At 46.3% G+C, this 15,574-nt stretch overlaps 2 protein-coding genes across 3 annotated transcripts; one reads left to right on the top strand and one right to left on the bottom strand.

Moving 5' to 3' along the window:
* The first annotated feature begins 4,831 nt into the window (after window positions 1–4,831).
* Window positions 4,832–7,702, top strand: LOC100272847 (uncharacterized). Its single transcript, NM_001147300.1, has 9 exons — window positions 4,832–5,289; window positions 5,556–5,624; window positions 5,879–5,935; window positions 6,074–6,128; window positions 6,216–6,308; window positions 6,400–6,609; window positions 6,894–6,936; window positions 7,209–7,287; window positions 7,382–7,702. Exons 1-9 carry the CDS (start codon window positions 4,975–4,977, stop codon window positions 7,472–7,474), a joined length of 1,014 nt encoding a protein of 337 aa, NP_001140772.1. The 5' UTR covers window positions 4,832–4,974; the 3' UTR covers window positions 7,475–7,702.
* A 73-nt stretch (window positions 7,703–7,775) lies between these two features.
* Window positions 7,776–12,171, bottom strand: LOC100383621 (uncharacterized). 2 transcript variants are annotated; one of them, XM_008657066.3, is made up of 10 exons: window positions 11,882–12,171; window positions 11,119–11,298; window positions 10,487–11,047; window positions 10,107–10,394; window positions 9,901–10,023; window positions 9,600–9,812; window positions 9,256–9,491; window positions 8,955–9,135; window positions 8,513–8,824; window positions 7,776–8,275 (listed from the first exon to the last, which is right to left on the bottom strand). In XM_008657066.3, the coding sequence occupies exons 1-10, from the start codon at window positions 12,089–12,091 to the stop codon at window positions 7,958–7,960; spliced, it is 2,622 nt and encodes an 873-aa protein (XP_008655288.1). In that variant the 5' UTR covers window positions 12,092–12,171; the 3' UTR covers window positions 7,776–7,957. The 2 variants fall into 2 exon arrangements, with proteins under 2 accessions (XP_008655288.1, NP_001169740.1); NM_001176269.1 differs by lacking the exon at window positions 11,882–12,171 and having other exon boundaries at window positions 7,777–8,275; window positions 11,119–11,650.
* Between the last annotated feature and the right edge of the window lie 3,403 nt (window positions 12,172–15,574).

Below are 15,574 nucleotides of genomic sequence, written 5' to 3'. Positions count from 1 at the left end.
CTACTAACGAGTCTATATGTGAAGAATTTAGTAGGATCATGACGCAAAAATTCGAGATGTCAATGATGGGGGAGTTGAAGTATTTCTTAGGATTTCAAGTAAAGCAACTCCAAGAGGGCACCTTCCTAAGCCAAACGAAGTATACTCAAGATATTCTAAGCAAGTTTGGGATGAAGGATGCCAAACCCATCAAGACACCCATGGGAACCAATGGGCATCTCGACCTCGACACGGAAGGTAAGTCCATGGATCAAAAGGTATACCGATCGATGATAGGCTCTTTACTATATTTATGTGCATCTCGACCGGATATTATGCTTTCCGTATGCATGTGTGCAAGATTCAGGCCGACCCTAAGGAAGCTCACCTTACGGCCGTAAAACGAATCTTGAGATATTTAGTTTATACTCCTAAGTTTGGGCTTTGGTATCCTAGGGGATCCACTTTTGATTTAATTGGTTATTCGGATGCCGATTGGGCGGGGTGTAAAATTAATAGAAAGAGCACATCGGGGACTTGCCAGTTCTTGGGAAGATCCTTGGTGTCTTGGGCTTCAAAGAAGCAAAATTCCGTAGCTCTTTCTACCGCCGAAGCCGAGTACATTGCCGCAGGCCATTGTTGCGCGCAATTACTTTGGATGAGGCAAACCCTTAGGGACTACGGTTACAAATTAACCAAAGTTCCTCTTCTATGTGATAATGAGAGTGCAATCCGCATGGCAGATAATCCCATTGAGCATAGCCGCACTAAACACATAGCCATTCGGTATCACTTCTTAAGGGATCACCAACAAAAGGGAGATATCAAGATTGCATATATTAACACTAAGGAACAATTAGCCGATATCTTTACCAAGCCACTTGATGAACAAACTTTTAACAAACTTAGGCATGAGCTAAATATTCTTGATTCTAGGAATTTCTTTTGATGTCTTGGACATATAGCTCATAAGTATACCTTTGATCATGTCTCTTTTATATATGCTATGACTAATGTGTTTTCAAGTCTATTTCAAACCAAGTCATAGGTGTATTGAAAGAGAATTGGAGTCTTCGGCGAAGACAAAGGCTTCCACTCCGTAACTCATCCTTCGCCGTCGCTCCGAGCATCTCTCCGGCTTTGGTATAATCTTCACTCATATGTTTTATTTGCCAAAGAGGAGAAAGTAGTTAAAAGGGCTTATATCTCACTCAAATATCCGTTTTTGGCGATTCATGCCAAAGGGGGAGAAAGTATTAGCCCAAAGCAAAAGGACCGCACCACCACCTAATTTTCAAACTAATGATTTTCAATTGGATTTCAAATTGGTATCTTATTGTGTTCAAAAGGGGGAGAAAGTAGTATTTCAAAATTGATATCTCAAAACCCTTTTGAACACTAAGAGGAGGCTTTCATTGAGGGGGAGTTTTGTTTTAGTCAAAGGAAAAGCATTTGAAACAGGGGGAGAAAATTTCAAATCTTGAAAATGCTTCGCAAAATCTTATTCATTTACCTTTGACAATTTGCAAAAGAACTTTGAAAAGGATTTACAAAAGAATTTGCAAAAACAAAACATATGGTGCAAGCGTGGTCCAAAATATCAAAAATAAAGAAACAATCCATGCATATCTTATAAGTATTTATATTGGCTCAATTCCAAGCAACCTTTGCACTTACATTATGCAAACTAGTTCAATTATGCACTTCTACACTTGCTTTGGTTTGTGTTGGCATCAATCACCAAAAAGGGGGAGATTGAAAGGGAATTAGGCTTACACCTATTTCCTAAAAGATTTTGGTGGTTGAATTGCCCAACACAAATAATTGGACTAACTAGTTTGCTCTAGTCTATAAGTTATACAGGTGCCAAAGGTTCACACTAAGCCAATAAAAAGACCAAGAAATGGGTTCAACAAATAGAGCAAGGGACAACCGAAGTGTGCCCTGGTCTGGCGCACCGGACTGTCCGGTGTGCCACCGGACAGTGTCCGGTGCACCAGGGCACTCGAGGCTGAACTCCTCACCTTCGGAAAAACGCAGAGGCGCTCCGCTATAATTCACCGGACTGTCCGGTGTACCACCGGACAGTGTCCGGTGCCCTAGGGGAGAGCGACTCTGAACTCGCCAGCTTCGGATTTCTGCTCCGCTATAATTCACTGGACATGTCCTGTGCACATCGGACTGTCCGGTGATCCAGCGGAGCAACGGCTACTTCGCGCCAACGGTCGACTGCAACACATTTAATGCGCGCCAGCGCGCGCAGAGGAGCAGAGCACGCGCGGGTGGCACACCGGACAGTCTACAGGACTTGTCCGGTGCACCACCGGACAGCCAGGCGGGCCCACATGTCAGAGCTCCAACGGTCGGAACCCAACGACCTGGTGACGTGGCTGGCGCACCGGACAGTGTCCGGTGGCGCACCGGACTGTCTGGTGCGCCATGCGACAGCAGCCTCCACCAAACGGCTAGTTTGGTGGTTGGGGTTATAAATACCCCCAACCACCCCACATTCAAGTCATCCAAGTTTTCCCACTTCAACTACTTACAAGAGCTCTAGCATTCAATTCTAGACACACCCAAGTGATCAAATTCTCTCCGAATTCCACACAAGGCTTTAGTGATTAGTGAGAGAGATTTGCTTGTGTTCTTTCGAGCTCTTGCGCTTGGATTGCTTCTTTCTTTCGTTCTTACTTGCGAACAACTCAATTGTAACCGAGGCAAGAGACACCAATTGTGTGGTGGTCCTTGCGGGGAAGTTTGTTCCCGTTTGATTGAGAAGAAGAAGCTCACTCGGTCCGAGGGACCGTTTGAGAGAGGGAAAGGGTTGAAAGAGACACGGTCTTTGTGACCACCTCAACGGGGAGTAGGTTTGCAAGAACCGAACCTCGGTAAAACAAATCCGCGTGTCACACTCTTTATTTGCTTGCGATTTGTTTTGCACCCTCTCTCTCGGACTTGATTATATTTCTAACGCTAACCCGGCTTGTAGTTGTGATTAAGTTTGTAAATTTTAGATTCGCCCTATTCACCCCCCCTCTAGGTGACTTTCACTTATGCACATGTAATACATGAATTCTAGAGCAAACTAGTTAGTCCATATGTTTGTGTTGGACATTCAACCACCAAAATTAATTGTAGGAAAAAGGTTAACCCTATTTCCCTTTCAAAAGGTTTCATCGAAATCCAAACCTTTGACTTGTGAGTACCCCTTGGCCACAAGTCGAGCATTGTTCCTTGTCACCACACCATGCTCATCCTATTTGTTGCGGAAGACCCATTTGGTTCCTGCAACATTTTGGTTAGGACGTGGAACTAAGTGAAAAACCTCATTCCTCTTGAAATTGTTGAGCTCCTCTTGCATTGCTACCACCCAGTCTAGATTTATAAGTACATCTTCAATCATCAAAGGCTCAATAGAATACACAAAAGAGTAATTTTTGTAAAAATTAGCAATTCAAGAGTGAGTGGTTACCCCTTTTGGATATCACCGAGAATTGAGTCGATAGGATGGTCTATTTAAATTGCTTGATGAACTCTTAGGTGTGGTAGTCTTTGAGCATGAATTTCCAGTTCATCCTCCTCCTCTTGCTCTTCTTCTTCATATCCCCTTGATCCATGCCACCATCTTGACCTTGCTCATTGTATTGAACTTGATCACCATCATCTTGAGCTTGCTCTTCATCCTAAGTTGGAGGAGATGCTTGAATGGAGGATGAAGGTTGACATGTTCCTTAGCGCGGTGCATGGGGCCTCCTCGTCATCTAGCTCATCAACATAAACTTTCTCTACTTGAGAGCCATTAGTCTAATCAAACGCAACGTCACACGAAACTTCAATTAATCTAATGGACTTGTTGAATACTCGGTATGCCCTTGTGTTTGAGTCATAACCAAGTAAAAAGCCTTCTACTGCTTTAGCATAAAATTTAGAATTTCTACCTCTTTTGACAAGAATTAATCATTAAATCCCAAAGATTCTAAAGTATGAAATATTGGACTTTTTACTGGTAAGGAGTTCGTAGGATGCCTTCTTGAGGATTTGGTGAAGGTAGAGTCAGTTGATGGCCTAAGAAGCGGTGTTGATTGCCTCCACCCAACACCGATCTGAAATCTTGTACTCCTCAAGCACGGTCCTCGTCATATCCATAAGATTTTTATTCTTTCTCTCTACAACACCATTTTGCTATGGTGCATAGTTTGAAGAGAACTCATTCTTGATTCCCTCCTACTCGAGAAAGCCTTCAATTTACGTATTTTTGAACTCCGTCACATTGTCGCTTCAGATATTTAATATGACATCTGTATTAAAAATATAAATTTACCACCTATCCATCCTACTCTACCTTTATTTATGTTTATGTGTCTATTACATTTTTATTATAAAATGTATATTAGGAATATATATATAAAATAGAAATGGTTTTGTTAGAAAAAAAAAGAAATAGAGTACCTCCACTCTTCACATCTCCCGAGGAGTCCCGGATCCTGTGTATCCAAAGTGTCCAATCACCAACCAGAATAAGCCACCCAATGCCACAAGCCCACAAACAATGCACTACGCTGCTTCCCAACCAGAGAGACGGCGAACAGCACCCGCACTCCGATCCACATGTGCATTGCCAATCGCGCGCCCTTCGCCTACGCCACAGCCCACAGGCCACAGCCAACAGCCGAGGCCGAAGCCGAGGCCGCCCGCGCCGCGCCGTGCCAACGCCTTCGCCTTCCCTGATGACCAGACGCGCACCGGCGCCTTCCCACGTCTGCACAGCGCCCACCGACAGCGACGCGGGCGCAATCCTCCAAAGTCCAAAGTCCAAACCCGTGGCGCGGGGCAGCCGAGCAGGGCGCGCCTCCGCCACCACAAAGAGACTTCGCGCCACACTAGCCTAATCCCCGCGCTGGCCCCTGGCGGGCAGATAACGGTCGCGGCACGGAAAGGGCGAGAGAGAAGGGCGCCAGAGCACTAGTACAGGAGGCGCGGAGCAGGAGGAAACACATGGCAGATGAAGGCGAGGAGGGGGTGCCGCCGGCCGCGATGGTGGGGGAGGCGCCAACCGAGGACTTTGGGCTGCCCGCTGAGCTGATGGCCGTGCTACCATCGGACCCGTTCGCTCAGCTGGACGTGGCGCGCAAGATCACCTCCATCGCGCTCTCGCACCGCCTCGGCCGCCTCGAGGCCGAGGCGGCGCGCCTGCGCTCGCAGCTCGCCGAGCGCGACGCCGAGGCCGAGGAGCTCCGCGAGCGCGTCGAGAAGCTCGACTCCGCGCTCGCCGTCGCCACCGGCCGCCTCCGCCGCGCTGAGGAGGAAAAGGTAATCACTAGTCAGTTTACTAGGCTCTGTTCGAGTGGCTGAGCTGTGCTTTCCGTGGCTGAGCTGTGCTTTCCGTGGAATGGTGGCTTCGTTCGGTCCCACTTGTCTGCGACTCTGGTCCCGCGACGCTTGCACCTGAAGTCACCACTATTCCAGCAATGTAGTGTAGCTGCGTGATATATGCTGCGCAATTTGGGCAACCGAAATTACTTGACAGTCGAATGCTTCTTCATGTTGTGATGTGATCGTGGACGATGGACGCACAGGAGACACTGCTGCGGGACAACTCTGCGCTGTCCAACACCGTTAGGAAGCTGAACAGAGATGTCGCCAAGGTACCAAAACACTATTGCCTTGCACTTAGGGAAGAACTTGATAGATTAGTTTGGAACAATTATGTAGCAATCTCATCATAATTTCAAACTGAACTTTGTAGTCCTTAACATTACAATGCAAAGAAAAAAAAAGAAAAAAAGAATGGCAACGGGAAAGGAAAATGTTAACCTGTACATAAGCCTTGATTGCTATAAATTCTAAACTTCATTATTAGTTGTGTACCTTACTGCCTATATTCTACCTTGTTGTGCAGTTGGAAGTTTTCAAAAAGACACTTGTGCAGTCGCTCCAGGAAGATGACAGCAGTGATGTAAGTCTGGAATTAATTCAGGCTGTGTCTTGTTAACTCGTTAACCCCCAAAAAAATGACTAGCATTTCAACTCTTCCCTTGTTTGTATTTGTACCTGAACTGATAGCGATTTCTCTTTTTAAATTACTTTTCCATAGAATACTGCTCCCAGGGCAAGCGTTGCAGCAACTTCAAACTTCTCTGCGCCATCAGGTACTACACTATTCTCGTGGTCCTTGTGCTTGGTCCACGTTATTCTAGCTCCCTAGGGTAATGTTGACTGTCAGTTTTTTTTGTCAGATGAAGATTCTGCATTTCCAACTTCCAAATCATCACAGATTTCAGAAACTGCGAGTTCAGTTTCAGAGGAAAATAGCCAAGTTGAACCAGATGGTGCGTTCCCGTTTGACATAGTTTAATCTTGTCCAATACAAAATCTCTGTTCAATGATGTTTCACGCACAGAACCTTTTTTGTACTTGCAGCACCTAGGCCACCCCGTCCACATGTATTTTTGCCGTCATACAACAGCACACCAAGGAGAACTCCCCCAGACTCACCTCCAAGGCGTTATGCATCGGTATCACCGCCGAGGCGACATTCAATCTCCGTTACGTCGATGAATATGTTTAATGACAGGTCCTCAGGCTTTTCTAGTCAGCATAGCTCTCCATTTGACCCTCCAAGTCAAACAGGTTCGCTCATAACCCCCCAGGAGTTAGCTATACTGTATGTCAAACACTTGAATGTTAATGCTGCTTTGTTCAGCAATCAGCATATATTACAATTATTTGGTCAAGATATGTTACAATTCCACTGTCATCTAGTAGTAAATATCAAGATATATTGCTGTTCCACTGGACCCAAGAGTGAACTGTTTGTTTGCTTACTAGGTCCGGATCTTTGATCCCTGTGTTTGACACGAAATCATAAATAAGCTACCCATAGACTCTTTCTCATTGAGAGTTATTTGTTTTAGGACGAACAAGAGTTGATGGAAAGGAGTTCTTTCGTCATGTCAGGTATGTGCAGAGGTGCTCTTTTCCAATTATTCAGTTTAGCAATAGTTTTTTCTCTCTCTCTCGGAAATATACTCAAGCCTTGTGAATGTAATATTTGATAAGAGTTAATAGGAGTTTGCTGTACTTATTTTTCGTTCTGAAATTATGATCATTTAGTGCCTTCAAGAAATGCACATATATAGCCGCATAGTAGGCTCAATTGATTCCGCGGATCTTGTTTCCCAAGTGCGTGATTGTCAGATTGACTTCCCTCTTTAACTGTGCACATGCAGAAATCGGTTGTCGTATGAGCAGTTTGGTGCATTCCTGGCTAATGTGAAGGAGCTGAACGCACACAGGCAGACCAGAGAGGTATAAATGGATCAACACTGAATCAACATCTGTTTGAGGATTTATGAGCTAATTTTCTGATCCCCTTTTGGTATTGGTTCAATGTCTCTTACAGGATACCTTAAGAAAGGCTGATGAGATCTTTGGTCCTGAAAACAAGGACCTGTACACCGTTTTTGAGAGCCTAATAACTCGCAACATTCGCTAATCTCCTCAAGGGTTGAAGCATTACCAATGATTACTAGTGATTCATGTTTTACCGGTATATTTTGGTTACAATGTTCAACACTTTTTTTGTATTTGAAGTCTGTAGTCTGTTGTGGATTCTTGGTATATAGTCTATAGTTCTTTCTTTTTTTTTCATGCTAATGTCCATGTAGAGTCCTCTGTTTCTATGTAAGCTACAACTTATATTCTAATACAAATGTTGTCTGATATTTCTTGAACATAAATAATAGACTAGAAATGTGAAACAAGTGTAGAACAAAAGTTTCACGTCCAGCAGAGTATGTGAAATCCATTCAAGATAAATTTTATTGCTTACTGAAGCCCTTTCATACAACTGTAACTGTGTTGAGTATCTCCTTTAATTTTGTACTACGCTATAAGATAGTGAAGTATGATGTAAACTGTTTTTCTTTTGGAATCTAATCTCTAATCCTTTTCCAGCAATATTGTACAAATAGATTGCTTATTTTCTATCCTTTGCTATGTCCGTCCCTAAATGTTTTTGTGGCCTGCTCCAAATTGCCTTTTGCTCTCCAAAGCTGCCAATAGGAGCAGATTGCTTATGGTTAACCAAAGAATTTGCCAGGTGGTCGTAATATGCTCCAGTATTCAAACTATACAATACATCCACTGGCTTTGCGCTCTTCTTGACCAAAATAAGCCCATTTATGCTTTCGGTTGTGTTGGCAACAATGCATATTGACTTCACTTCCACAGAGGGCTCCAAGTTAGATCCTTGGACCATGTAAACTGCGCCAAGAACTTCTCCAAGAAATATGTCCTAGAAAGGAGAGAGTTCACACAGATCATAAAAATGATCAAAGACTAGCTGTCAGCAATCCAACATAAGCCAATTAAATAAGAAAAGTATGTTTTTATTTTTTTTCTAAACTAAATTACTCTAAGTTTGATTAGGTTTATAGAAAAATACATATATTATTAGAACAGGAGGAGTATCAGGCGAGTGGAAGAAATTAGAGTTACTAATGGACCTGTACCAAAGAGGTTCATTATTTACCATGTGGTGATAGAATTTCCGTTGTTCCCTCTGGAGCTGCTGGAGCAGCAACAGCAAACGGCGCACAAGCTTTGACTCGGGAGTATGCTGGGTGTGTTGCTTCAGAGCTCCGAGGACGCCCTCAAATGAAGAAACCTTCCGCTGCACGTTGAGAGGAATGAGCGTGATATTTAGACCAGATTCTAGCACCGTCTTTGCGGCCAGCGGATCCAGGAACATGTTGAACTCCGCGTATCTGTTGGAGGGAACGGTGAACACGTTTCCCCTGTCATCACCTCCATCTCTAACCACTCCACCGACAACATAAACTCTCTGCACATACAGAGAATAAATACAAGAGCTTAATTTGCATCTGAATTCGTCACAGGTAGGTCAGAACTTCCTTCGGAGCCTCCTACAACTAGGGGTGCAAATTTTAAAAAAAAAAGAAAGAAGAACAGACCTCTATGACAGAGCCGGCGTCCATGTCAGACAGTGAAATAATGCTGGCTAGATTGGTGAGAGGTCCGCTGGTAAGAGCCGTGATCTTCTGGCCTGGACCGAGCTGCTTCCTAACTGACCGCCAAACATCGAAAGCGCTCGGGTGCCGGCGCTCGGGATGGTCTAGATCATCAGAGATGAACCTAAAACAATCATGAAACAAATGAACAGACGTGTGGAATAAATGTTTTATCATTCAGAAGTGAAACCTGATCGATCGTCCCATAAGAAGAAGCGGCAATTCAGTAGAGTGTTTTTTTTACCTTCGAGGACTCCTCGGCAACGACCGAGCCAGTCCATACAGCGTGTCTGAATCTACAAACCCACCACTCCCTTGCGGGATCGCGTAGGAATTGTTGCACCCAAGCGTCGGGCTGCCCAGCGCAGTGGCATTGCCAAGGCCGACTGGGATGTCGTCACGGCCCATCATATGCAGGACGTCGTACACGATGTCAATGCTAGCGCTGTTAGCCCAGCCGTTCCCGTTGACCAAAACAGCCTAGATTAATTAAAAAACGGACTGTCAGTATGTGTAGAGTACGTGAGGTTTGTCAGGCTGGCATCCAGTGTATATGTATTAATTAATTTGTCTCACTCACTCACTCACCTTCAGATCGATCTCGTGTCTGGGTTCTTTCAGGAGGCATATGAGCGACACGAAGTCCCCAGGGCTCATGTCCATGTCAAAAACGACTGGCTTTGGCTTCCCGCCCCTGCGGGTCACGTTCATGATGGAATCCGGCTTGTAGAGAACCTCTCTATAGTACGGAAACTGTGTGCTTATGTTGAAACGTCCAGTGTTTTGGGGGAGATTTAGAACCTGCAGGGGAAAAAATATACATTTGACATTTGTACGTGAGAGAGCTCGAACTTTGACACTGTGATTATTTAGGTATTTAATTAGTTACCTCTAGGAAGGTCTCCATAAATTTCTTGTCCAGTGGGCTACTTTTGTTGGTGTTCGGCCTCGCCCTCGTTGCCACAAGCATCTGCACTGCTTCTGGACCGGCCACTTCTTTAGTGTACCCATCCTAATTAAGGGGAAATAAAGGCGTTAGAGTGCACAGGTAAAATGAAGGCGTACATTGTTTGTTGGTTATATATATTATATTACTTGGCATCTGCCTCGGTTGCTTCCGGGCACCAGGCAGAAGGGGTCTCTTATCCCGGTCTCAACATGGCCGCTGTGAACTCCACCCTCTCGCAGCCCAAACTTGGGAGTAGTTCGTCCATCGAAAAAGGGGTTAGAGCCGTCGTCACGCGCACCGTAAGGTTTGTTGGACGTTACCACGGTGACGTTCATGTACTCAAGCTCGGCAAACTCGTTGCTGGTTTCGCCATCGCCATGGCGCATGCTGGAGATGGCCACCCCGACGGCGAAGGGATCCCACAAGTAGAAGCCCTGCATGCGCCAGGAGGGGAAAGGAAGATTTCAACGTCTTGCAATGCAATATGCAAGAGCAAGCATGGAAGAAGAAGAGGAACAAGACTTGCCGTGTTGTCATGGCTGTCGGACCGCCTCCTCTGCCGCGCCAGAGCCCCGTCCAGCGACAGGAGACAGTACTGTGCCTCGTACGTCCTCTGGCGCCGCTGGAACTCGGAGTAGAACGCCTCCGTCACGGGGATGGTGTTGGTGGCGTCGAGAGGGATCATAGTGATCGGGACGCCGGAGTGGAGCACCAGGTAGGCGGCGAAGGGGTCGCCGAAGACGTTGAACTCGGCGACCGGGTTGGCGGCGGCGGCCGTGAACAGGTTGCCCGCCGCCCTCACGGCGCCGCCGGAGACGTAGACGCGCTCCACGTTCCGCCTCAGGCGCGGGCGCGACATCAGGAGGAGCGCGAGGTTGGTGTGCGTGCCCAGGAGGAGCACCGAGGTCGGGCCGGCGGACAGCGCGTCCGCCATCACCCGCTGCGCCGTGGGCTGCCGGAGCGGCCGGTACGCCCGGGAGCCCCGCGGGAGGAAGCCCTTCCGGACCCCGGAGTTCGTGTCGACGTCCAGCCGGCCCGAGAGCGGGATGGCCTGCCGGTACCGGCAGCCGCCGTCCGTCGACATGCCCTGCAATGCGTGCGCATATAAATATATGTCGTCAAACGCCATCAGTAGCTGCTAGTTACGTACGTACGTACCTGGTCGATCAGTGGTAGGTAGCCACCGACGTCGCGTTGCACGTCGCCGGCGTAGGATATCCCGCCGTCGCCGCCCACGCCGACGGGGATGTCGTCGCGGCCCATCATGTAGAGCATGTCGTAGAGATGGTTGACGGCGTGCCCGGCGTCGCTCCACGCGTTGGCGCTGATGGTAATGGCCTGCATTGTTCACGGCAATAGTGACGCACTACTACCGCGACCTCTTGGCTGAAAGAAAGATGGCTCTCAAAATTGACGGCCACGAGGCGTTGAAACATGCATGTCTACATACTACTGCGCAAGAAGATAGTCAAGGAGGCCAACATGCGCCGTCGCTGTCCATAGTCTATCTACGTTACTTTTTCTCCCCCCCATCTTCGCCTCTAGTCTAGCTAGCTAGTGATGATCCAGCAATGGCGACGCAATAAACAATTGAGGCGCGTGCGCATGGGGGGTTGGAATTCATCGGAGCTAGTAGACCATTCCGTCAGACACGAAAGCTATATAGGATACTATCACATCATATAGCTACCTAGTTCAGGTTCAGCTAGCGCAGACGTCGTACGTTACCGGCGCGCTACAGCGATATATCTGATGATGTCTCCATCTCCAGAGTCCACGTACGCGTCATATATGGTTGACGATCTAGAGAGAGCTTTAATTTGGATCGGTAGAATCACAGATCGAATAGCAGCGGATCGACTCGGAGATTGACGCGCGGAACACGTAGCACGAGGACGATTGAGGGCAACATGACACCAACCTTGACGTCGATCTCGGACCGGTTCTGCTTGAGGAGGTAGAGAAGCCCGAGCAAGTCGTCGGTGTCCATGTCCGTGTCCACCAGGAGCCGCCGCGGAGTAGCCGCAGCACCGCCGGCGGCCGATACTACTGTGAGGAACAACACGGCCACAGTCGCGGCCGCCGCCGCGGCACTCCTGCTGCTGCTCCCTTTCCTCGCCGCCGTCGCCATGGAGGACACTCTCGTGTGTCGTAGGCTTGTAGCTATAGCAGCGACCGGGGACTCTTCTTCTCGGTGCCTTTCTGCATGGAGGCCTGGACTGGAGGGGGATGATGGGTGATCGCATTTTATAGCTCCATCTCCTCTCCACGCCGGCGTCGATGTGGACAGCGGCTGCAGTGGTCGCCACACACAGCAAAGATTGAGCGGTGCCGTATGTTGCGTGATCCGGTTCGAGCTATCTATTTTCTTGATTCTTTTAATTAATTAATTTCATTTATTAACTATAATAGCTAGCTCATTGATTAGTTTTCTTTCTAAATGATTGATATCTTATTAAAAGATTTTTTTTAGTTTTTCTTTCTTAACTAATTAATTGTTGATTACGTACAACGGCTGATTCAAGATTCATAAAGAGCCTATGCTACTACGTATATAAACAACTACGAGCGTATATAACATGTTTATTCGTCGCCGATAATTTTTTTACTAAATATGTTCTCTATTACATAAACAAATATTTAAGATGAAAACATACAAAGGTAAAGATAAAACATCTACAAAAATGTTCACAAACGTAGAAGATTTTGAATGGTTTGCATAACAAAATGCGACGATACATAATATATCATAATTCATAAAAAGAGACCCTGCAGTATAAATATATATTTGATTAGCACATCAAATATCATGAAAGTTTAAAAAAATATTTAAGTTGAGCAGTTGAAGTATTAAAATGCGTCAACGTACCACTAATTCACACCATGAGGTAAATTTATTTTTTCTAGTCTTTAGGCCTTGAAATATTCTCATGATTGTAACATTATCACGACCCTTAAATATCTCTCTCTCTCGGTAGCACACCATTAAGTGATTGAACCAATCATCATTGATCTTGTTGCGCAATCTAGTCTTGATAATCTTAGTTGTCGAGAAAGATCTATCAACAGATGCAAGCAGTTGAAACATGCAATAAAAAAAACTAACTCAATTAGTTTGTACATCAATGGAAAAACCATGTTTAAGTTGGACATTTAATGAGAAGACAAATTTACCACGAAGTTTGAATTTAAATATGAATTTAAATTATGAATTTGGAGATAAAAAGGAATGGGAAAATACAAAAGAAAAAGAGAAAACCTGCGTTGGGCCCAAACTCCTTCACGCGGCCCATCTAATCGCGCCTCTCCTCCACGCGGCCCAACATTCAAGCAGGCGTGCCGACAAGTAGGACCCATCGATCAGTCACTCACTCTGTTGCGCTCTGTCATGTGGGCCCTTGTTGTCAGTACGTTCGTTTCTTCGCTCGGTGCGGTGTCCATGTGGGGCCTCTGTGTCATCCTTGCGCGCGCATCCTCGTGGAGTCACTGCCCCGTGGGCTCGGTGTGCTGACAAACTCCCACAGCTCGATCGCGGGCGGGATTACCGACCATGCCGAGATCCTTGCCGGACCTTGCATGCCATCTCCGCACCCGACTCGCCCACAAATAGTGCCCTTCGGCCTCGTCCGTTCGTGCCCCCTTTCTTCGCTGCCACTACTCCACAGCCACCATCGTGTCGCCGCGTCCGCATCGCCATAGAAATCCTCGATTGAGCTATTGTTCGCGTCGTCGGTGATACCGGGGTCTTCCTCAGGCGTGGGGAGAGTCGGTCGTGGTTGTGCTACTCGAAATTTGCCGCTGACACGCCACAATTCCTTGTCGTGGTCAATCCTCGCCTTACACTGTGTCCGGCATCATCGGGTCGCCAAAACTAGGTATGGAAACCTCACCCGTGTTCGTCTTGTTTAACGCAACGTGTAGAGCCATTTAATTAGAGTTTGGTGCGCCTTGGCCTGGGATTTGCCTCGCCGGCGGTGGTCTTCGCCGTCGTCTTCCGTTGGGGGTTTGGTCAGGGGGAGGACGACATGTTGTGGGCGGTCGGTAAACGGATCGGCGGTCCAGAACATATCACGGTGTAGAAGAAATCTGAGTCACTGGATCAATCACAGGCGGTGCAGATTAGATGGCAGTGTACTGTTTCGTTTGGTTAGATCAGGGTCATTGATTCGGTGATGAACGGCTCAGAACTGTATTGCCCATCGGACGTTGGATCCAAATCTGACGGCCAGAGCGGGTCACATATCCTAGGGCGCTTAGATCTAATCGTGACTTTTGGTTTGCGATCGAACGACTGATATCAACCTATACCCCTTCGATCGGTGGTTTTGCAAAGTAGACCTTGCGAAAAATAGAAATAAACCCGTAGTCCTGGCAACTGAGGATCTGAGTCTTGGGACTTTTATGGAGTAGACCCTGAACATCCTGTTAATAGCGCGCGCAGACTAGACATGTAATAAAACTAAGAAATCCATTTAGAAAAATGATTTTCAGTACAAAATTAATTGCAGAAACTTGTTTAATTCCTAGAAAATTCATTTTTATTCCTTTTTAGTCCATTCCAGTTCCTATAATTTTGTAATAATACTGTTCATCACATAGTGTCTCTGTTTTAACATGAAAATTGCATTAAAATAGACTCTTAATTAATCTTATACCAAACATATAAAATCTTCGGAAATTCATAACTCGAAATCGGTAACTCCGAATTTAGTGATTCTTTTTTCTATGATCTCGTTTTAATGCGTAAATTATTAATATATATTTTGTATACATGTTTGGTGTGATGTTAATTTTTCCCTTGTACTATGCTTGTTTGTATTGTGGCGAGTAGAAGAGCCAGTGGCTGAGGAGTCAGGTGTTCAGCAGGTAGAAGTTGCTGAGCAGGAGCTCATTGAAGGCAAGTTGTGTCTTTGACCACTTTTATTACCCAATAATGTTATTTATAATCATTTATTCATGCATAGACTTAGGGCCTGTTTGGAACGCTGCCCCAAGCACTACCGGAATCCGGACCTTTACCGAGTGCCGGCGGCTTTGCTGAGTGCTTTTTATCGGGCACTTAGCAAAGAAGACTTTGCCGAGCGCCGCACTAGGCAAAGTCCTGCGCTCGGCAAAGGAGCTGTGTCCGGTAGTGAAGCGCCATACTGTGCCACACTTTGGACGCCGTAGGTGTTGCACTCGATTTGGCCGCCGCACATTAGGCGCGGTGCGACGCCGTGGGCTGCCGTCCAAACTGACCCTTAATTTTGATGGGACCCAATAGATCACCCTTGTCTGGTTATCTTTACACCTTGTTTACCCCTGAACTATTTGGGTAGTTTTTGTTATTGCTCTATATGGTTTTAGGATTATTATTACATTATGATCATGTTCCAATTATACTGTTCTTTTATTTATTGTTCATGACAAGATCATTATTTTAATTGGAACATGGAGCTTAACTTGAGAAACATGTGCCATCACAAGGGTGGAATGGGACGCTCTTGGCTGACTAATTAGGAAAGCTAGTGGATGACTATATTACCCGATAGGGGCAAGGGCAGTAGGGGAGTAGGCGTGTAGGGAGGTTCCCGGCGGGTTGATTTTGCTGTGATGGCGGTCAAACGGGGGATTC

The sequence above is a fragment of the Zea mays genome, chromosome 8 (assembly GCF_902167145.1).
Source record: "Zea mays cultivar B73 chromosome 8, Zm-B73-REFERENCE-NAM-5.0, whole genome shotgun sequence".
NCBI classification, from domain to species: Eukaryota; Viridiplantae; Streptophyta; class Magnoliopsida; order Poales; family Poaceae; genus Zea; species Zea mays.
Note: the sequence above shows the minus strand (reverse complement) of the source record. Positions and strands in the feature narration are given on the sequence as shown.